The sequence below is a fragment of the Ascaphus truei genome, chromosome 4 (genome assembly GCF_040206685.1).
Source record: "Ascaphus truei isolate aAscTru1 chromosome 4, aAscTru1.hap1, whole genome shotgun sequence".
Taxonomy (NCBI): domain Eukaryota; kingdom Metazoa; phylum Chordata; class Amphibia; order Anura; family Ascaphidae; genus Ascaphus; species Ascaphus truei.
In genome coordinates, this window is record NC_134486.1 from 316,447,017 (window position 1) to 316,469,540 (window position 22,524).

At 42.1% G+C, this 22,524-nt stretch overlaps 1 protein-coding gene across 1 annotated transcript in view; it reads left to right on the plus strand.

Annotated features, from left to right (window-relative positions):
* The window catches only part of ME1 (malic enzyme 1), a 352,953-nt gene that overhangs the window by 169,195 nt on the left and 161,234 nt on the right, over nucleotides 1-22,524 (plus strand). The window contains exons 5-6 of the mRNA XM_075597942.1: nucleotides 19,706-19,781; nucleotides 21,177-21,338. Of these exons, the coding sequence (XP_075454057.1) occupies nucleotides 19,706-19,781; nucleotides 21,177-21,338 (238 nt within the window). The remainder of the gene's footprint in view (nucleotides 1-19,705; nucleotides 19,782-21,176; nucleotides 21,339-22,524) is intronic.

The window sequence follows — 22,524 nt, forward strand, 5'->3', positions numbered from 1 at the left end:
TAATATTAATAACTATTCTCAGCCCGTTACAACTCTATCCTTGCTTCAGCACAGGTCTTCGACTGAGCCACTGATTGTGCCGCCTGTGCTGAAGCAGGGATATCCTGAAAACTTGACCTGCTGGTAGCCCTTGAGGACAGGAGTTGCAGACCCCTGCTGTAGATGCTAAAAATGTAAATAAATGATTTTGGAAAATGTTCAGCTGGAAATAAACCTCTTCCAGGTACAACACTGGGGCAAGAGTCGCACCAGATTTACCAGATACAAAATCCCACTCAACAGTGCTAATATTAGTGCTAATATTAGTGTTAATATTGTGTAGTTTTCTTATTTTAGTGCGTTCACCAGAATTGTTTTGCAGTCAGAAGATGTCAAAAAACCTCACTAAATAAGTTTAATTTTCTCTGAGATAAAGTTATACTAACATTGGAAATAATGTATTCTAAACGCTTATTAACCCTCCAGATCTACCTACTACTTATCTCGTCACCTTATAGATACCTTATTTTTATCTTTTTGAGTTTATCTCTAATAAAGTAGCAACGTTTTTTTTTTCCAAATATTTTTATTAGGCAGGTATAGAATATACATACAGGGGACAATATACATAGCCTAATACAGAAACATTTTTGTGTTTTTTGGAGGGGAAAGGTGGCAAAACCTGTTGCCAAAAGCTGGTGGACTTCCGAAAGAGGAGGGGCCATGAAGAAAGAAGAAGGGGGGTGGGGAGGGGTGGTGTGTCTACCCTGGTCACTGAGTTTCCACCATGGGCGGACTCTTACGAAGCACTGATTGTCACCGGCTTCCTTTTCCCGACGTTTTATCTTCTCGGCTATACCTTGGTGAGTTAGACTCGTTCTAAAAAGTTATCCATGGTTCCCAAATTCTATAGAAAGCGGTCATGTTTTGCTTAAGGAGTGCAGTTAGTTTTTCCATAAGCATCACTTTGTTTATTCTTTTTTTTAGCTTTCCTTTGGAGGGGGGAGATACTTTCTTCCAGGAGGCCGCTACCTACGTATCAAAGTTTTTAACCACTATCATATACGACACAGTCACTTTGGGAATTGAGTGCTCTCATTAATGGGGTTACGTCTTGTTTTGAGTTCGTGTATATTCATAGTTCAATTCAAGTGCAAAAGTTCAAAAATGAAGTGATCTTCTCTTTACATAAACAAAATGCACTGTGGGGATTTGTAAACATGTTATTGCCTATCACAATGCCAGACAAGAACCCAATGCATCATGGGAAATAACCCTCCCTCACTATCCAATAAAATGCAGTGTGATATCAACTCAAGATTTTACTTGAATGAGTCATTAGTAATAACTGTGCAAGTGATTAGTGATAACTAGTTGATTAACTTACGACATTTATGCAATGCATTTACTTTGAATGGGATATTTATTTATGCTGTAATAATGCTACACAAAATACATAGTGAAGATATATTTTTGGATAAATCTGCCAATATTTGTAATGGTGCACATATTACAATATTGCTCTCATACTTAACCCCTGCTCTGAACAGCCTGAAATGGTATTTTCAATATCAGAAGCACATGTGCATCGGGAGTTTCAAATAACCCCACATTTTCTACATACTTGTAGCTTGTACTTTTTGGCTGGTGTGAGCAATTCAAACTTATTGTGAGACAATGCTTCTTATGCCTTACTTGCTCATTTATTTTGCACTATGTGCCTTGCTGAGGAATCTGTATCAGAGCCAGCCCATCAAACTACTTACCCACCAACCATTAAATTGCATATTCTGCCTTTCACCAATCAAGAATTTAGAGAAATACAACTTGATGAAATTATTATGCATGCATACAGTAGGTTTACAAAAAGAGAGGACTTAGGTTAAACCAAGTTTAAGTTGATTTTAAAATTGCCACACTCATTTTGACAACTGCCAAATCAGCTATACGACCCAATCACCATAACCTTGGCCTCCAAATGGGTCTGTAGGTTAAACAGAAGCAAAAACAGCTGGATGCATAAAGTACCAAAACAAGGGTGGTATGTCTGATCTGTTTCCTTCCCCTCCAAGCTACACCCTTTGGAGTCCAGGGCTCTCTTTCTATTGAAATAGTAAATTCTACCCTTAGTGAAATGAAGTTTCTTCTTGCAGAGGTTCAATGTACAGAATATGTGGTGTGTATAAATATATACTATATATATATATATATATATATATATATATATATATATATATACACACACACACACACACACACACACACACACACACACACACACACACACACACAGTGGTGTGAAAAAGAAAGTACACCCTCTTTGAATTCTATGGTTTTACATATCAGGACATAATAACAATCATTTGTTCCTTAGCAGGTCTTACAATTAGGTAAATACAACCTCAGATGAACAACAACACATGACATATTACACCGTGTCATGATTTATTTAACAAAAATAAAGCCAAAATGGAGAAGTTATGTGTGAAAATCTAAGTACACCCTTACTGCTTCCATAGGAATTAAGATGCTAAGTAGCAGACAGGTGCTGCTAATCAAATGCCCTTGATTAATTGATCATCAGCAAGTGTGACCACCTCTATAAAAGCTAAAGTTTTAGCAGTTTGCTGGTCTGGAGCATTCAGGTGTGTGTTAACACAATGCCAAGGAGGAAAGACATCAGCAATGATCTTAGAGTAGCAATTGTTGCTGCCCATCAATCTGGGAAGGGTTATAAGGCCATTTCCAAACAATTTAAAGTGCATCATTCTACAGTGGGAAAGATTATTCAAAAGTGGAAAACATTCAAGATAGTTGCCAATCTTCCCAGGAGTGGATGTCCCAGCAAATTCACCCCAAGGTCAGACCGTGCAATGCTCAGAGAAATTGCAAAAAACCCAAGGGCTACATCTCAGACTCTACAGACCTCAGTTAGCATGTTAAATGTTAAAGTTCATGACAATACAATTAGAAAAAGACTGAACAACTATGGTTTGTTTGGAAGGGTTGCCAGGAGAAAGCCTCTTCTCTCTAAAAAGAACATGGCAGCACGGCTTAGGTTTGCAAAGTTGCATCTGAACAAACCACAAGACTTCTGGAACAATGTCCTTTGGACAGACGAGACCAAAGTGGAGATGTTTGGCCATAATCCACAACGCCACGTTTGGCGAAAACCAAACACAGCATATCAGTACAAACACCTCATACCAACTGTCAAGCACGGTGGTGGAGAAGTAATGTTTTGGGCTTGTTTTGCAGCCACAGGACCTGGGAACCTTGCAGTCATTGAGTCGACCATGAACTCCTCTGTATACCAAGGTATTCTAGAGACAAATGTGAGGCCATCTGTCTGACAGCTAAAGCTTGGCCGAAATTGGGTTATGCAACAGGACAATGATCCCAAGCACACCAGCAAATCTACAACAGAATGGCTGAAAAAGAAAAGAATCAAGGTGTTGCAATGGCCCAGTCAAAGTCCAGACCTCAACCTGATTGAATGCTGTGGCGGGACCTTAAGAGAGCTCTGCATAAACAAATGCCCGCAAACATCAATGAACTGAAAGAACATTGTAAAGAAGAGTGGGCCAAAATTCCTAAACAATGATGTGAGAGACTGATAAAGTCATACAGAAACCGATTACTTCAAGTTATTGTTGCTAAAGGTGGTTCTACAAGCTATTAAATCATAAGGTGTACTTAGTTTTTCACACATGGCTTCTCCATTTTGGCTTTATTTTTGTTAAATAAATCATGACACGGTGTAATATGTAATGTGTTGTTGTTCATCTGAGGTTGTATTTACCTAATTGTAAGACCTGCTAAGGAACAGATGATTGTTATTATGTCCTGATATGTAAAACCATAGAATTCAAAGAGGGTGTACTTTCTTTTTCACATGACTGTATATACACACAGTATGTAAGTGCTCGTCAAGTATGGATCTGTGGAGTTCAAAACAAAAATAGATATATTTTTTTGATTTGTTTTCTAGGTGTAGATCATGTTCACACCACTGATGAGGGGGAGGTGAGTCAGACATGACCATGTGCTCGCTACCTAAGCAATCACATGGTCGCGATTCCAGAAGCCTGGAAGCATTCCGGTGCGGCCAGGATTCCGGCATTGTATATGACCAGTGAAGGAAAAGCCGTTATTTCCTTCCCCTGGCTTCAGAACCAAAAGGAACCTATTCCCTGCAGAGAAAAACTGAGGCCAAACTGAAGAAAAATCCATTATTTCCTTCCCCTGGCCTCAGAACCAAAATGAACCTATTCTCTGCAAAGTAAACTGAAGCCTTGTGACTGGATGCACAATCTGCACCATTTTGCAGCAGACTTCCCCGGAGAAGCTTTCACGCCCTGCAACTGTTATCTCCGGTCTTTGGTGAACTTCAGGCCTGGAAGACGAACGAAATGAAACGTAACGCACGCCAGGTTTCAAATCCTTTGTCTCAATTTATTACTCATAGGGTAATGACTTTTATACAGAAAAAAAAAAGATATTGGTTAGAGGCGTAACATAGGCGTATCATAGGCGTATCATAGGCGTGTCTTGGGCATAGCTTTGATTAGAGGCGTGATTTAGGGGCAGGACATATTAGTGGCGTGACTTTAGGGACGTGTCTTTTTCCAATACAAGCAATTGTCTGAATACATAGCTTATTCATTGTCTGTTATCAAAAGAGACCTTGAGTCTTAGCAAATTTATTACACTATTTTGCTTCTTGCAGAGAACCATTCTATTATATTCTACTAAAACACCAGGAAATTGACATCACAAAAGTATCTAGTAATATCCTGACCAGAAAGAAAGGAAATGCAATTTAGCAGAGAAACTGAGTGCATTTATGAATTATATTTCAGCAAAAGGCTGACTACAGAATCTTAACTAGTTATGACCAGACAAAATGGAAGCTTAACATGAGTGCACATTCTGGGCCTGACATATTGGTCCTTAAAACCAGTAAGGATTCCATTGATACCTCATATGCTAAACAATACTAAAATTATTAATAACTCCTTTTATCTTTAGGGAAGACAATGATATGTTTGTTCAGCAAGGCTATAATATGGACAAAATGTATTTTGGAGTAGGTTCCTTCATTTTTTTTTTTTTCCAAATAATTTTATTAGGCCTTGGTACAACAGGTGATATACAGGTTCATTTCACAGCCTAATACATCAACATTTTAACTTTTTTCGGGGTAAAGAAAGGGCAACCTTGATTGTCCTAGAAAAGGAGGTCCTCGGAGACTGAGGACAGGGGGGGGCGGGGGTGGGGGGTGGTGGGAGTTCACATCCTGGAGGCCTCGTTTCTTGGACCTTCGGTCGCAAGGGGCTGACGCTGGGATTCGGGGGGCCTAGTTTGCTCCCTTAAATGGTATCTACTGGGGCCCTCATCTCGTGAGGAGTGACCAGGGCTCCCATATCTTGTCGAATGCGATGAGCTTTTGCCTGAGCCTTGCCGTCAGCTTCTCCATTAGCATCACTTCACTGACCCTTCTTTTAATGGACCTTTTGGATGGGGTGGTTTGTCTCTTCCAGGAAGCCGCTATCTCACATCTGGCCGCAGTTAAAATATGGGAGATCAATTTCCTAGTTGTCCGGCCAATTGTGGATATTGGCCTTGCAAGTAGGAAGGTCAGTGGTTCTATAGGTAAATCTAGGTCTGTGACCTCTTTTATCAAATTGTGGACCTTAGCCCAGTACTTAACAATTTCTGGACAGCTCCACCAGATGTGGGCCATATCCCCTCTAAGTCCACAGCCTCTCCAACATAGGTCCGACGCAGGGGGTAGATCTGGCTCAATCTCGCTGGGGTGATGTACCAGTGATAGAGAATTTTATAAATGTTCTCCTTCGTTATGGTGCATAGAGACGTTCCCGAGGCTGCCAGCCAAATTTCCTCCCAAATCTCTCTTTCTATTGTAATGTTCAAATCTGCCGCCCATTTGAGCATATAATCGTGATCTTGGGGAGCCGCCAAATTTTCTAGGATGGCATATATATCGGAGATTAGTCCCCTTTGGTAGGTGTTTGCTTTACAGAGTCGCTCAAATTTGGTCAGAGAGGGGAATTCTGGGGCTGGGCATATCTTTTGGGCAAGGTGCTGGATTTGAAGGTATTTGAATGTGTCCAGTTCCCTGATCTTATATTTGGCACGTACTTCTTGGTAGCTCAGGAACGTATCAAAGCTTAAAAGATCCGCGATCGTACCGATCCCTTTTGATTTTAATTGTTCGTACAGCTTAGATCTGCATCCCGGGGGGAATTTTGGGTTATTTGTTAGAGGCGTGAGTTGCGGATTAGCTGAACACAGGCCAAATCTGGTCTTGTGTTTTGACCATATTTCCCAGGTAAGTAAAGATGCTTGTAGTTTTAGGTTATGTGCTTGCCTATCTCCCCTATCTATACTCCAGAGGCAGGCCTGCAGAGAAGGCATTCTGGCATACTTAGATTCTATATCGATCCAGCAATGTTTGGCTGGGTCGGCATTCCACATAACAGCTTGTTTCAATTGTGCTGCTAAGTAGTATTTGTGTATGTCTGGGACGGCCATGCCCCCCCCCCCCTTCCTCTTGATGCCAACAGGACCGATCTTGCTACTCTGGGCCTTTTGCCCTGCCAAATAAAGTTAAACATTCTGTTCTGTATGCTCTTTATATCAGCGCCAGGTAATGTGTCTGAAAGTAGTATAACAGTCTAGGGAGTATGTTCATCTTAACGGAAATCATTCTCCCAATCCATGATATCTGGTAACCTTGCCACTGTTCCAAGTTTTTCTTAATCGTTTCCCAGAGCGCTGGGTAATTACCTTGGTATAGAGCTCTGTAGTGTCTTGATATATTTACCCCCAAGTATTTAATATATGAAGGACACCACCGATAATTGAAATTTAGTTTGAGAAGTTTCACTTCATAGTCTGGCAAGCTAATATTTAGGGCCTCCGACTTTCCACTATTTATTTAGTACCCAGACACTTTGCCAAAGTCCGACAGTTCTCTTTGCAGGTTCGGAAGAGAAGTTTGGGGCCTGGTCAGGGTCAGAATGATATCATCTGCGAATAGGGATATTTTATAATTTGTCTCACCTATCTCAATGCCCTGTATATTCATATTGTTCCGAATTCTAGTCGCAAGTGGTTCAATCGTGAGGGCAAAGAGAAGGGGCGATAGGGGGGCACCCCTGCCTTGTGCCATTTTTAATTTGAAATCTCTCGCCCGTTCCGCCTGGGAGTTTGACCGCGGCAGAAGGGTTCTGGTAGAGAACCCGGACCCTTTACAGGAACTTGTCTTTAAAGCCGAATTTTTTCAAGGCATTATCTAGGAATAACCAGTCTATCCTATCGAATGCCTTCTCTGCATCTAGGCTCAGTAGCATCGCCCTTGTTTTGGACATATGGACGTGATCAACTATGTTTATTATTTTGCGCGTATTATCTGCGGCTTGACGCCCCGAAACAAACCCAACTTGGTCTGGCTGAATGAGTCTAGGTAGGATAGGGTTCAGCCTGTTCGCGAGTATCTTACTATATAGCTTTAAGTCATTGATCAGGCGGGATATGGGCCTATAACTTCCGCACTGGGTCGGGTCCTTCCCGTCCTTATGAATTATTGCTAAATTAGCTGAGGTCATAGAGTTTGGGATTGGGTTCCCCTCCAAAGAGGAGTTAAATAGGTCTAGTAGGTGGGGTGACAGTATTGGTAGGAACTTCTTGTAGTAGGAATTTGTATAGCCATCAGGTCCCGGCGCTTTGGATGATTTGGATGCTTTTACTGCCGCTGTCAGTTCTTCCAGTGTTATTTTACCGTTCAGCCTATCATTCTCCTCCTCTGTCAGGGAGGAAAGATTACAATCGGCAAGGTAATCTATTATTGATGCTTCTGCGGTTGACTTTGGAATAGCGGAGTCAGATCTCAGATTGTATAATTTGGTGTAGAATTTGGTAAATTCCTCCGCGATTTTTTTCTCGTTATAAACTATCTCACCAGACCTATTCTTGATCGCTGTGATCTGTGATCTTTTTTGTATGCCTCTTAACCTGCTAGCAAGAAGTCTATCGGCTTTATTCCCTTTATCATAATACCTCTGGCCCGTCCATTTTAGAGCTTTTTCTACATTGTCTAATTGTATGTCCTTTAGTTTGGTTCTGGCGGCTGTCAATAACTTATAAATTTTCCTGGATGGGTTCAATTTGTGCTGTTGCTCGAATTGTATAATTTTCTCGGTGAGCTCTTTAGTTAGTTTTACTTTGGCTTTTTTCCCATATGATGCTATCGAGATAAGTTGGCCCCTGATAGCCGTTTTGTGGGCTTCCCATAGAATAGCTGGGGATTCCACCGTACCCAGGTTTAACCTAAAATAGTCCTTAAGGGCTCTTTTGATCTCTCTTTCTACCTCTTTGTTGTTTAAGAGAGAGTCGTTTAGTTTCTAGCTATAAGTGAATGTTTTTACAAATGGAGCGATGAGGTTTAGAAAAATAGGGGCGTGATCTGACCACGTTATTGGGCCTATATCTGTGTTGGTTGTTGCTTCTAGAACATTCTTGGTAGCAAGGAAATAGTCGATACGGGAATAGGTCTGGTGAGGGGCCGAGAAGAAAGTATAGTCTCTTTGTCCCTGGTGCTGTGCTCTCCAAATGTCTACCAAAGAAAATTCCTTTATGATATCCCTAAAGTTTTTCCCCAATCATAATGCTTGGGTTGGGTGCGGGCATCCTGGTATGGATGATTTGTCTTCTGCTGGATTGAGTACCATGTTTAGGTCTCCTACTATTATCAGGGATGATAGGTATTCCGGATCAATCTCCTCTAGTACTTTTTTGAGAAACTTCGGCTGATTCTCATTGGGGGCATAGAGGTTGATCAGGGCGATCGCGGATCCTACCAGAGAGCCATACACCACAACGAATCTACCCCCTTGGTCAGTTGTGACTTTTGTTAAATTGAAAGGGGTGCCCTGCCGGATCAAAATGGCTACTTCCCGCTTTTTACTACTAAATGATGAGTAGTAACTCATAGGGAATGTATTTTGGAAAGTTTTGGGCGACTCCTGCGCTGTAAAGTGCGTCTCCTGGAGAAAGACATTATCACCATTAAGCTTTTTTAATTCTTGAAGGGCCAGCCTTCTTTTCCTATTGTTCTGTAATCCCTTTACATTAAGGGATACTAGTTTAATTGGTCCTTGTTTAGCCATAACCTCCCTTGTCTGTACCGAGTTTTAGGACCTGTCCCTTCGAGTAGGTTCCTTCTTTAACGCTTTCTGCAATTTGTTACTGCCCCCAGTCATGGCTAGACAATTGTTGTAGTAACGGGATAAACTTTGCTTTTCTAAAAAGAAAATATTTTTAAAAATAGCATTTTAGGAATTCACATTTTTTTCTTACTTAACCAGATCTGTTAGATGGTACTGTAAATGTTTAAAAAGTTGGCTTTAGTCAGAGCACTACACAGAATGTTTTCTCTTGACTTTTTTCATGTTTTAATTAATTTAATTCAATTTAGCACTACAAAAGCAACAAGCATAAATACGGCAGCAGTGAATATTTGTGTTTGCTAGTGACCATATGATATAGTGTATTAGTACTGCTGTTTAAAGCATGGAATACAGTCTTTTTTTAAATTGAAATCAAAATGGGATTTAATCTGAATTTACATGATTTTTCAGTTCTTTTAAAATATTTTTAGATTGAAAACAGCAAGAGATAAATCATTTTAAAACAAATAAATGTATCTAAATATTCATTGAAGACAGCGGGTTAGGCCTCGTCATAAAAATGCAGAATGTTTAGTTACGTGTTCCAACCCCAACAGTCCTTTCTTGACCGTTAATCACTCACATTCCCAGTGTCAGTTTCCAAAAGAATATGCATCCTGTACATTAACTTCTTGAAATTTGTACAAAGTTGCATCCCCAGCCATTTAATGTAGATATGTATATAGCCACTGAGTGATTAGAGCTTCTTGTGTGGCAAAGATTTTCTTTTTAAGACTCACTAACTTTCCATGCAGCATGCAATTCAAGGCTGCCATAGGAAATGTATCAAGAGTTATCCTTCAGGAATGTTTTATTGAATAAGTCAGCTCTTTACATAGTCTATTCAGGTTTCATCTAGCATTCTAAACTCACATGTATAGTTTGCCTAAATCTCAATGATGCACATGATTTAATTTTTGTAGTGGAGCTTTATTTCTTCTTATGGAAAAGGGCAAGTGCAGGCACTGCTTATTTCCCAGTGGGAATGAGGAAGAACACAACCAATGTAGCATCTGCTATATATTATTTGAAAGTTGTTTTTCTGTTTTCTATGCATTTGGAGATCTCTTAAGATATCGTAACCAAATTTAGCATGATTGTTCTTGAGCTCAAGGAGCAGGTTTTTGTCTGTTTGGTTACAAGTCACTGATGCCATCACATATGACATGATCCCATCACACAACCCTCAAGCTGCCGTACCACTTAATCTTGGTCACTCTGAAATTCTAATTTGCAACATTAGCAAAAGTACAGGAGCAGCGAAAGTTCTTCAAGAGTGTAAGATCATTGTTTAGGACGGAGTACAATGTCCTACAAACACGCAATAGAGGCTCTTGATCAAACACTTCAGGACCTCAGAGACACTGTGAAACTATTATGGGTGGGGTTGTTGTTGTTGTTTTAGCATGAGATTTTGCATTAAGAAATGAAAAAATGTAATTATCCAAATGTATTATTGTCTTAAACCAATAGCTTTGTCCAATATATGAAGAAATAAAGGGGTGGAGTAAGCACACAGGAGCCTTACTGTATTAGTAAACTTACTTTGTATTCAAAGCATCAGAGCAGGTATATGCAAAAACGTAATTTTTCAGGACAGACACATCCTTTCCTCAGACCATACACCTTACTGCAATAGTGAAACTAACAAGTATATATACCCCTAGGGGTTACAAAATCCCCTCATTACCATCACCTGTGTTTACAACGGGGCAGTCACTGCAGCCTCAGTACTTCCTTGTTGACGTCTGACGTCATCGCGCATCTCAGCGTCATATGACGCTGATGATGTCATGACGCCAAGCAACCTAGAAAAACAATAACAAAATAGAGAATCACACACGGACAGCTCAGCACACTTACTGAACTGTGGAGAAGTCAAATTGCATAAGTTAAACTTACGTAATAGTAAATTCAAGCAACATGTATGCACTATATTGGTGCCATAAAGGATATCCAATGACTATAAATTAGTCTGAAGAACTGGGAGCAACCATGCTGATATTTTCTTTCTTAGACGATTTTTCTGCCAAAACAAAAGGGTTAAAGCTGAAAAGGAGCAGGTTAAAAGATGGTTCAGTAGGGTCCCGCTCATACGGCGGGTTCCGTTCCATGGCGCCACCGCAAAGGGAAAAGCGCAACTGGAAATTTTTGGCATCCCCTACCCTTCTGCGCATGCGCAGACTTGCAATCCCCCCGTTCTGCGCGTGCGCGAACTCGGCGGTCCCCCTTCTACACATGCACAGACATGGTGGCCCCCTTCTCGGAACCGCCGCATTGGCCAATCGCCAAGAAACGAAAAGTTGAGAAGCGGGGCCCTACTGTATTACACACGTATCTGGGCATAAGATAACAAGGCAAACTACAAACCATTAGGGATATATAGATTAAAAGACATAACTCCTATTATAGATAGTGTAGACATAGAAAGAAGCACATAGGCTAGATCATAAGTGTTATCTAGTACTTATTAATAATAGAGTAGACTTAAGTGGGATAAACAGAATAGAATCCATAGCAGTCGTAGGCCAGAGTGACAGAGGTTTAAACCTGTGTCTCTGGTATATCCACCCGCATATATCTGGATTAATAGTAGAGGCTGACCTTACCCAAGGAACCAGTTTCATTCAAATCTTTCATTCAAGCCCCTAGGGGTTACTGTATCTAATGTATATGTCCATTTTGCCTCTTTCTGTAAAATAATTATTTCTCTGTCCCCACTCCTCTGTAGTGGTCTCGCATGGTCTATGACCTAATACCTCAGCTGTGCTGAGTTGTGGCCCATTTGCCTGAAGTGACGGGCTACAGACGTGTCTGACCGGACAGTTTTGATGTTACTTTTATTTTGGGATTTTCGTTCTTTTAGAGTATTAATTGTCCAATATATAATAAAGTTGCGTTTTAGAAGGTGCCCAATGTTTATTCCTGTTCTACGCTGGCTACTTAATAAAGAGGTCTCCAAAGCTAGAGTTGTGTGCCACACTCCAGCTTCGTGTGACCTCTTCATCTAACAGAAAGTGGCATTTAAGAGATGCCTAGAGATGTTTCTAGTGAATAGGATTCACAACAATGCCTGCAATGCTTGGGATACTTCCAGTTGGGGGCGCTCATAATGGCATTGTTGGGGTAAGAAGCTCAAAGGTGACCAAGTGGATTGTGTATAGAAGGAGGGATATAACTGAATATTACAGTATGACATTAAATTCCTGTTGACAATGTGAAGTTCATGTTGTGTTGAAGTTTATTTTTACCTCTAGCATAAGTGAGCTGTTTGGGGAGTGATTCTTGGAGCGAGTACAGAATATTTGCTTGACTTATTTAAGTGGATTTATTAAAGCTGTCATCTGCATTTATTTTCCCATATTCTGTTTTATTCAAATCCCCAGGACTGTGGTACCATCAAGAGATGAGTCAGATCTAGTGAACTCCAAAAAGCGTAAATAGATATAGATTTGTATATTCTTTTTACTAAAAGTTCAGACTGCAAGGCTTGAACCTTTAAAAAGAAAAAAAATCTGAGCACTGCGGACAGAAGGAAAACAAATGGAACATGTCAGTTACTGAATAAAAAAAGAAATGTGGAGAATAAAGTAGTTCAGGCGCCAAAACCTTCTTATTCTATCTTCTCCTCTTCTAATCTTGGAAAAGAAAGAGCTACAAAATACTGCAGGATAGCAGAGATTTCATTTCCATTGTTTATGCATTTTGGACTGAATCTCATTTGTATTTGGGAACAGGAAATCTATTTGCAGAGAAGATTCAGTGGCAGCAGCAGCAGGAACACTATTAATACAAGAGCCAAAATAGTGTCTTGATCCAACTTTTGGAGGCAAAATGCAAGCCGAAATCCAGCGTTCACACAAAACTGTTAAAAATTAGACATGTTAATGGGAGACATACCTTTGAATGAAGTTGAAAAGCAGCAGTCTGTGATAGCCAGCAAAAATGTCTTACGTCATGTTAGCAATGCCAATGGCTCTGTATTTAAACTATATTGGTCCTGTCTAAGGGATTAAAAAAAAAAAAACACTATACAAGTAGCTTTTGAATGAAATAGAGAGCTCTCCTAAATCTACCCTGTATGCTGATACATTTTCTATTTCCCAGTTTATCTTGATATTGCAGCGTGATGACTGTGTGGTGACAACAGCCTCATATGCTGCTTTCCTATCAATCAAACATTGCCAAAATTCAATATGACTAGCAAATCCAGCCATTAACATGTATACATAGAAACAAATCTTTGAAAGCAGCAATCCCAACGTAACATCATGAGACTCATTTTAAAACCTCTTTTAACATTTCTCATTTTAAAACAATTTGTATGTATGAGAATGTACGTTCCAAATGATAAAAAAAAAAATTTTATCAAGAAACTGGCAGCTTCTAACTGCTTGAAAATCAACCTTTTGCCATCTTCAGTCATTCCAAAGGCAAACTGAATACGTGCAATGAAACATTCCATCTGCCTATGAAGTTAATATTCTGAGGGCTGTTATTACTGGCAAAGAAGAAGTGAGTATTTTACATCGACCCTACACATTTTAATATGCTTTCTCATTTCTAAAAGCCAAGGCTATGAGAAAAGTTTGAACTTCTGTTCACAGGAAAATATTAGGCATGTCCCAAACAGGGCATTGTCAGTGAGTACTGCAGCATTGTTCAACGACAGATGTGTTTTTGTCATGACACTATTGTGAATACAGTTTACTTTTACAGTAAATATACACGATCTGTTTAATTTTTTTGGCTTTACATAGACCAAATGAAAACTTTCTAAGTACATGCAAGTACACAAAGAAATGCGCGGAAAGTAAACAGTCTCGTTCAATATTACAGGAAGTCATTTAACCTTTTGCGTGCTGCATGGGCCGCGGTGCTAGAGTGCCACTATCCATCTGGCACCCCGCGATAGGAGCGACCCCGTAATCACAGCGTCACTGATGACGGGAACGGAAGAGGAGTTCCTCTGCCTGCTAGATCCTGTTCAGCGCTCCTTAGGAGGGCAGAACGAGATCTCTCCTAGAGATAAGGCACTCAAATGGTTAAAAGAATGTTTCTGTCAGGAGCCATTGTTCTCATCATCAAACTCCACAGATGAGACGTTATTAACCATTCCTAAAGCCATAACTTTGTTTTCCTGATACAATAATTGGAGAAACTATATGAATACGTATTATTATTTTGAAAATGAAATGACAGTATCTTTAATTGGCAAAACATAACAACCATAATAATTACAAATACATATTTAATAATAACTGTGGCATGTATAAAATCCTCTACTGCATTCTGTTTGTTTTGGTACAGTGTACTGTACATACATTACCCAGTATGTTTATCGAATTTATGTGTAAGTTGTGAGTATCTCCATGTCATCTGTTTCTAGTAGCCCTATCACTAGGCTAATGGAAGTTTAGATGGTGGTTTGAGGATAGCTGACAAGTCCCCAGCATGGTACAGGTTCAGAATAATATATATATATATATATATATATATATATATATATATATATATATATATATATATATATATATATATATACAGTGTTCGACAAATCACCCAAAAATCTACTCGCCCAACCCAAAAATCTACTCGCCGCCTAGTCCCGCCCCTAGTCCCGCCCCCAACCCCGCCCCCAACCCCGCTTTAAAATAAAATATATAAATAAAATACATTTAATAAATTCCTAGTCAGAACAACATTCGTTTTTGACATAAATGTATTTATTGTATTACATTATACTACAATTAGTCCTTGTTACATGTGTGTGTGTAAATGTCGGATCTAGAAATAAAAGCCAGGTGTGAATGACTAGTTTCCTGAACCCCTTAACCAATGTCTGGATGTCCCCGCTTCACAATATCTAAAGCAGCAATCCCACCTGGGATCTTACCTGATCCGCAGTCCCTCAATGTCCAGGTACGCTCATTCCCGCAATGTTATACATTGGGGAGGTGTTCATTACCTGTCTTCTGGGTTAGGGGGGGGTTCCGATGTCTTCCGTGTGAAGCTTGAGCCAGATCTGGAAGAAAGCAGTATAGGGTAGTTAAGATTTCGGTGTAGTATAGGGCAGTTAAGATTGAGGGGGGGAGAGAGAGTGTGTGGGGGGGAGAGAGAGTGTGGGGGAGACAGAGGAGAGAAACGGTGGGTGATACACACAGAGTGTGGGTGATACACAGAGAGAGAGGCTGGGTGAGTGACTGGCTGGTTGAGTGGTTTGCTGGGTGAGTGGCTGGGTGGGGCAGGGGTGACTGGGTGGGGGAGTGACTGACACTGACTGGGGGTGGGGGGTGACTGACACTGACTGGGGGTGGGGGGGTGACTGACACTGACTGGGGGTGGGGGGGTGACTGACACTGACTGGGGGTGGGGGGGTGACTGACACTGACTGGGGTTGGGGGGGTGACTGACACTGACTGGGGGTGGGGGGGTGACTGACACTGACTGGGGGTGGGGGGGTGACTGACACTGACTGGGGTTGGGGGGGTGACTGACACTGACTGGGGGTGGGGGTGTGACTGACACTGACTGGGGGTGGGGGGGGGTGACTGACACTGACTGGGGGTGGGGGGGGTGACCGACACTGACTGGGGGTGGGGGGTGACTGACACTGACTGGGGTTGGGGGGTGACTGACACTGACTGGGGGGTGACTGACAGGGGGGGGGTGACTGACTGACTGGGGGGAAGGTTACTGACTGGGGGGGTTACTAACTGGGGGGGTGACTGACTGGGGGGGGTTACTGACTGGGGGGGGTTACTGACTGGGGGGGACCTCTGGTGTCACACACATACACATACTCCCATACACACATACATTCATTCACACACACACACATTCTCCCACACACACACACATACACATTCTCACACACACACAGGGGAGGAAAGGCCGCGACCAGCACCACGCAAATCCCCCACCCACCCGCGCCCATCTCCCGCTCGTGTGGGGGGCAGGCCGACATCCCCCATCCACCCCCCCAATCAGCAGGGTGGGTGGGAGGCACGTGGCGAGGTATCCCCCACTGGGCGCCCCAGGTGACAGTCAGCCCCGCCGTGGCCGCCACTGCCCGGCTCCCCTCGCCGGCATGTCACAGTGCCTGGCCAAGCTGCAGGCTGCTTCTTCCCCCCCAGCCCGCGGCGGCATGATGCTCGTGGCGGGGGGGGGGGGGCCAGGCCGACATCCCCCCACCTCATGCGGCGGCTGCGCCATCATGAAGGTAGGGGACGCATGGGAGGCACGTGGTGAGGGCCGAGCCCCCCCCCCCGCAAGCCAACCGGGCTGCAGCAGCGGGGACCTCCCGCCCCTGACATCGATCGGTGGATCGAGGGGAAGGGGACAGGAGGAGGGGAAGGGGACAGGAGCAGGAAGAGGGGAAGGGAGCAGGAGGAGGGGACAGGGGACAGGAGCAGGGGACAGGAGGAGGGGACAGGAGCAGGGGACAGGAGGAGGGGAATGGGACAGGAGCAGGGGACAGGAGAGCTTCCGCGGTGGGGAGTAGGGAGCCATGTGGGGACCAGGGGGATCGCAGGGAAGGAGCAGAGGGGCCGCAGCATGGAGAGTACTTACCCTCCAACAGAGCTCCAGGCAGAATGGCCGCTCGTTGGGGGCGGGCTCATATAGAGCCTGGCCGCGCGCCCACAAAGCCTGGAGCGTGCGCCAATCAGGAGTCAGGTAGGGGAGTTTTTTTTTTTTTTTTTTCAGCGCGAGCAGGGAAATTTCAGCGCGAACGGGGGAATTTAAAAAAAAAAACACGTGTGCTGCTTGGGCCAATAGTTACTCGCCCGGGGGTTAAATCCACCCGCCCCGGGCGAGTAAATGTATACAATTGTCGAACACTGTATATATATATATATATATATATATATATATATATATATATATATATATTAAAAGGGTAGACCTGAATATGTGTTGTTAATGGAGATACTGGAAACCTTAAAAACTTTCCTTTCTCTTCCCCTTCCCCTCCCCACTCCCCCCCCCCCTTTCTGACTCCTAATAAATTGTAAAATCATTTTCAATGCTCTGAAGCTCAGTCATTTCAATGGAGCTCAGATCTTCCCTGACATGGAGAAGCAATTTGGTAGCATGCTGAATTTGGCCAAAATGATCAACAGCTAATGGCTGTTTTTTTGTCAGCTTACTCCAGGGCACTAGAGCAGGGGTGCTCAACTCAAGTCCTCAAGCCCCCCCCAATTGGTCAGGTTTTCAGGATATCCCAGCTTCAGCACGGGTGGCTCAATCAGACGCTCAGTCGAGGACTGAGCCTCTGATTGAGCCACCTGTGCTGAAGCAGGGACTGATTGCGAAACCTGTGCTGAAGTTGGGATATCTTGAAAAAATGACCAGTTGGGGGGTCTTGAGGACTGGAAGTGAGCACCCCTGCACTAGAGCAAGGTGAAGGCCAAGTGGTTGTAATTCAAGGTGGCATTGGTCTTGTCCCCCTTAGAGAAATGTATAATGGACATTGTTGAATGCAAATAATATTTGCAGAGACATATATTACCTACCAGAGACTCTCACATCCACCACCAGTTTAAGTTCTTTCAAATCTAAGGCTGTCTCACATTTTAATCTGGTCTGTAACTGTTTCATACACCCATAATATATATTTTCTTTAACTGTGCACGCAATGTCTTGTATATAATGTATACCCTGTTCATTTATGTAACTGTACTTGTAACCATGTATTATTTGTCTTAACTCTGTGCCCAGGACATACTTGAAAACGAGAGGTAACTCTCAATGTATTACTTCCTGGTAAAATATTTTATAAATAAATAATATATTATCCAACTCGTCTCCTGGCAGAAGCGTTGAATTCAGTGACGTTATCTAAGCAGACCCTCAGGAATGTTTCATCTCAACCTTGGCAAGATCTTGGATGTATAAGCTGTTTATGTGGGACTGTTTTGTACCTGGCTCATGTTGTCTAGCAGCTTCATAATTCTAGGTCCACATTTTCTGAAATCTCAGGATGCGTTCCTCCTACAACCCCAAACAATTGACACACTTAAGGGTAGGCTTTAGTTCTTCCCTAAAGGAAATGAAAATTTGTAGTCATTGCCAGGTCAGCAATATGTGAGCCAAATCATGATATTGCCATGTAATTGTATGCAGCAAGCGTGTTTGGTGTCATTCAAGAAGTTGTGCTTCTGTCGGATAAAGTGAATGTTATTATTGTGAACATTACTAGAAAAGGGCTTAAGTATTTATCTAAAACCATTTGATCAATAAAGATACATTGAGGTGCGATATTGTTTTAAAACAAGGGTTCTCAAGACCCCCCTAACAGGTCAGGTTTTCAGGATACGCCTGCTTCATCACCGGTGGCTCAATCAGTGGCTCAGTCAAAGACTGAGTCACTGCTTGAGCCACCTGTGCAGAAGCGGGGATATCCTGAAAACCTGACCTGTTGGGGGGTCTTAAGAACTGGCATTGAGAACCCTTATTTGCCCTCTTTAGACTTTAGATTTATATCATTAGCTGAGTGTGGGATTATTTGACAGTGGGGAGGGAAGGCTTAGGGAAGTACCTCTGGGACCCTTTGGGACCAGGGGGAATGGGCCAGGTGAAGAGGTCACCCCTCGAAACGTCGCCCCCCTAGTTTGCTTTCCTTTTTCCATTTTTGTGATTTTTTGCTTTTCTTTTGTGTTTTTTCCCCTTCTCCTTCTTTCCCCTCTACCCCCTTTAATTTTTGATTTTCTCTATGGTGATATTTATTCTTGCATTGGCGTATTGACTATTGTTGCTATATTTTCAGTTTATTATTAGTGTCATTAAATTATTCATATTCCCTACACTGGTATTCGCTTATATCTGTAGCTGTGAGACAGAGAGTGCTGGTACACTCTTTTGGTTTGTTATTACTAGAAAAGGGTTTAAGTATTTATTTTAAACCATTTGATCAATAAAGATACATTGAGGTGCGATATTGTTTTAAAACAAGGGTTCTCAAGACCCCCCTAACAGGTCAGGTTTTCAGGATACGCCTGCTTCATCACCGGTGGCTCAATCAGTGGCTCAGTCAAAGACTGAGTCACTGCTTGAGCCACCTGTGCAGAAGCGGGGATATTCTGAAAACCTGACCTGTTGGGGGGGTCTTAAGAACTGGCATTGAGAACCCTTGTTTTAAAGTATGTCCTGGGTTATAAAGCAGAGGCACAGACATCATCACAAAGAATTGAAGGAGTAGCTTAGTAGGGAGACGTTCTCGATTTTTTTCAGTAGCTAAAATTCTTGTGAATAAAAAGGATAGTTTAATAAAATGTTGTGAGAGAAATGTTGCTCATTAGTTTATTAATATTACTTTGCATTAAATTAGACTTTTTCAACAATGCAAACTGTGCTTTTTGTTATTCTAATAATGGTTATCTTTACTGTGACATACTATACCTTTATAAAGCAGAACATTGCATGTGTTGCATATAAACTTACCATTATTATCCTTTTTGTTCTTTCTGCAGAGGTCTCTTTATTACCATCCATGACCGCGGTCACATTTCCACACTGATGCAATCATGGCCTGAAAATGTTATTAAGGTATGTTTCATTTTATTTAAATATACATGTTGCAGTTAACTTCCCACCAGCATTGTTGTCACATTTCATATGTCCCTAAAACTTTTTTTTATAGTAATTTGTTTTAAGTTTGTTATTTAAAGGACCAAATTGTTAGTCATGTGACCTAGAGGTTACACTTGCCTCCTCCCTCACATTCTCCTCTCACATTCACAATGTAGCTAAAACCTGTCATTTTTACCTCCGTAACATTGCAAAGATACGCCCTTTCCTCTGTCCCTCTACTGCTAAAACTCTAATGCAGGCCCTTATTCTCTCCCATCCCGACTATTGTAACCTTCTACTGTCCGGCCTTCCTGCCGCTCACCTGTCTCCTCTACAATCTATCCTTAACGCTGCTGCCAGAATCACTTTACTCTCTCCCAAATGTGTCTCAGCGTCTCTCCTGCTGAAATCCCTCTCCTGGCTTCCTATGAAATCCCGTATTACTGTAGTTACAAAATTCTCTTCCTCTCTTTTAAGACTATACATTCTTCTGCTCCTCCTTGCATCTCAGCCCTAATTTCTCACTGAACACCTGCCCGACTCTTGCGTTCTGCTCTAGGATATCTTTCGTCTACCCTTTGTATCTAAAGCCCTCTCCCACCTAAAACCTCTCTCACTGATGGCCCCACACCTCTGGAATATCCTTCCCCTCAATATCCGACTGGCACCTTCTCTCTCCCTCTTTAAGACCTATCTAAAAACGCACCTCTTTACCGAAGCATATGGGTAGCTCCGCTGGCTGATGCTATACAACCCAGATGCACTGACCTTGACTTCTTGCAGACGCACTTACCATAAAACCCTCCTACTGTCTCTGTAACATCTCCCTAATTACCACTTATATTGGAAGCTCTTAAGGACAGAGACCCCCCTTCCTGTTACTGTCATGTATGAAGCGCTTATTCCCATTATGTCTTATATTATTATGTCACGTGTATTACTGCTTTGAAGTGCTATGTACATAAATGGTGCTTCACAAATAAAGATATACATACCTTGTTCTCTGTGAAATGAGAGAGTAGAATTAGTTTTCTTCTGTAACTCAGTGGATCTCAGTGTTTTGTGCTTCCTGATAGAGATTTTGTAATCTGGCAATAAATTGCCCCTACAATCAACCTGATAGAATAAATGTGCAATAAATGGCATAAATCTGTGTTTCTTACTACGGAAAACTGGGAGAATCCTATTAACTCCAGTGTGCATGTGCCTGCCAGGAATGTATTGGTAATTATCTGCAACCCCCTACAATACTTGGGGAACTATTTGTCTTTGTCCTACTCCAGAGGATGGTGCAATACAGTATGACTCACATTATATAAATCAAGTCCTAGTTATTATTTTTTTTTTATACCACTCTTTTCTGTTTTTAAGGCTGTTGTGGTGACAGATGGAGAGCGGATTCTTGGTCTTGGAGATCTTGGAAGTTACGGCATGGGCATCCCCGTGGGTAAACTGGCACTTTATACAGCATGTGGCGGAGTGAAGCCTCAGGAGTGTCTGCCTGTAATGCTGGATGTAGGAACAGATAATGAGGTAACTGTGTAATATACCAAACAATCTACATTTACATTTATAAATGTCAGTTACCCGCATGCAAATTGCAAATGCATTACCTGCCTGTTGAATACATAGGGGCCTATGCTAGTAGCCTTCAAAACCCACTTATCAAGGCTTTTTAGCTGTTATCAACCCAAAATGCCTACAGCGATTCAGAGAGCCTCAATAAGTGAGCTGAATCACCATTTTTTTCTGTCGTCCAAAACACATTGCCAAGTGAGCCACGATAAGCCTCTTATCGGCAGGTTTTTGAAACTTGTGCAATTCTAGTAGCCTCGATAAGCTTATCGAGGCTTATCGAGGCTTATCGAGGCTCTAGAATGGCGAGTCTCTCCCAAATTCCTCTCGCCACAAAAAGTTGGCACCCACCCAGTAGGTATAAATACCCACCAAGGGCCAAATACCAACTTTACCCATCCTCGCTACCCACAATAAACATTAAAAAACACAACAACCCTACTACCCACCTCCTCTACCCCCCAACCCCCCCCCCCCCACAACACATACAGTACAGTAATGGGCAAAATTACTATTATCCAGATATGGATAATAGTTCATTTTATAAAACAAGAAACAAAGAAGTCCAGAGCAACATCAAATGTGACAAAAATACACAGTGAAATACCTATATATCTCTTGAAAAAGGGGTCATTTAGTTAACCCTTTGGCCAAAGCGTATAAGCCTGCGAGCCACTTTCAGGGCACGACCATAATATCGCAGGTCCTAAACACTAACTGATTAAAATCCTTATTTACCTTTATAATTAGGGGAAGGATGGTCCTTGCATTGAACCTGTCGCAACCAGCTGCATGAAAAGAAAACCTGCTTACTTGGACAGTGGGGAGGGGCGAGCGTTAAACCCTGGGTGGGAGGGGCCACTAACCTCCAAAACAGCTGAGATCAGCTGGACAAAGTAAACAAACACACAGATACCCAGCAAGCTCTCAGAAACCCCCCCAAATTACCACAAAATATCTATATGTGTATAAGTGTCAAAAGGAGTGTTACTGGGCGTGGCTAATTGTATAAAACAAGAAACAAAGAAGTCCAGAGCAACATCCAATATGACAAAAATACACAGTGAAATACCTACAGTAGCGGCAGCTTTTATTTGAACACTTCCCGCACGGCAGGATGCGTGCGGGAAGCGTGGAGACGCGG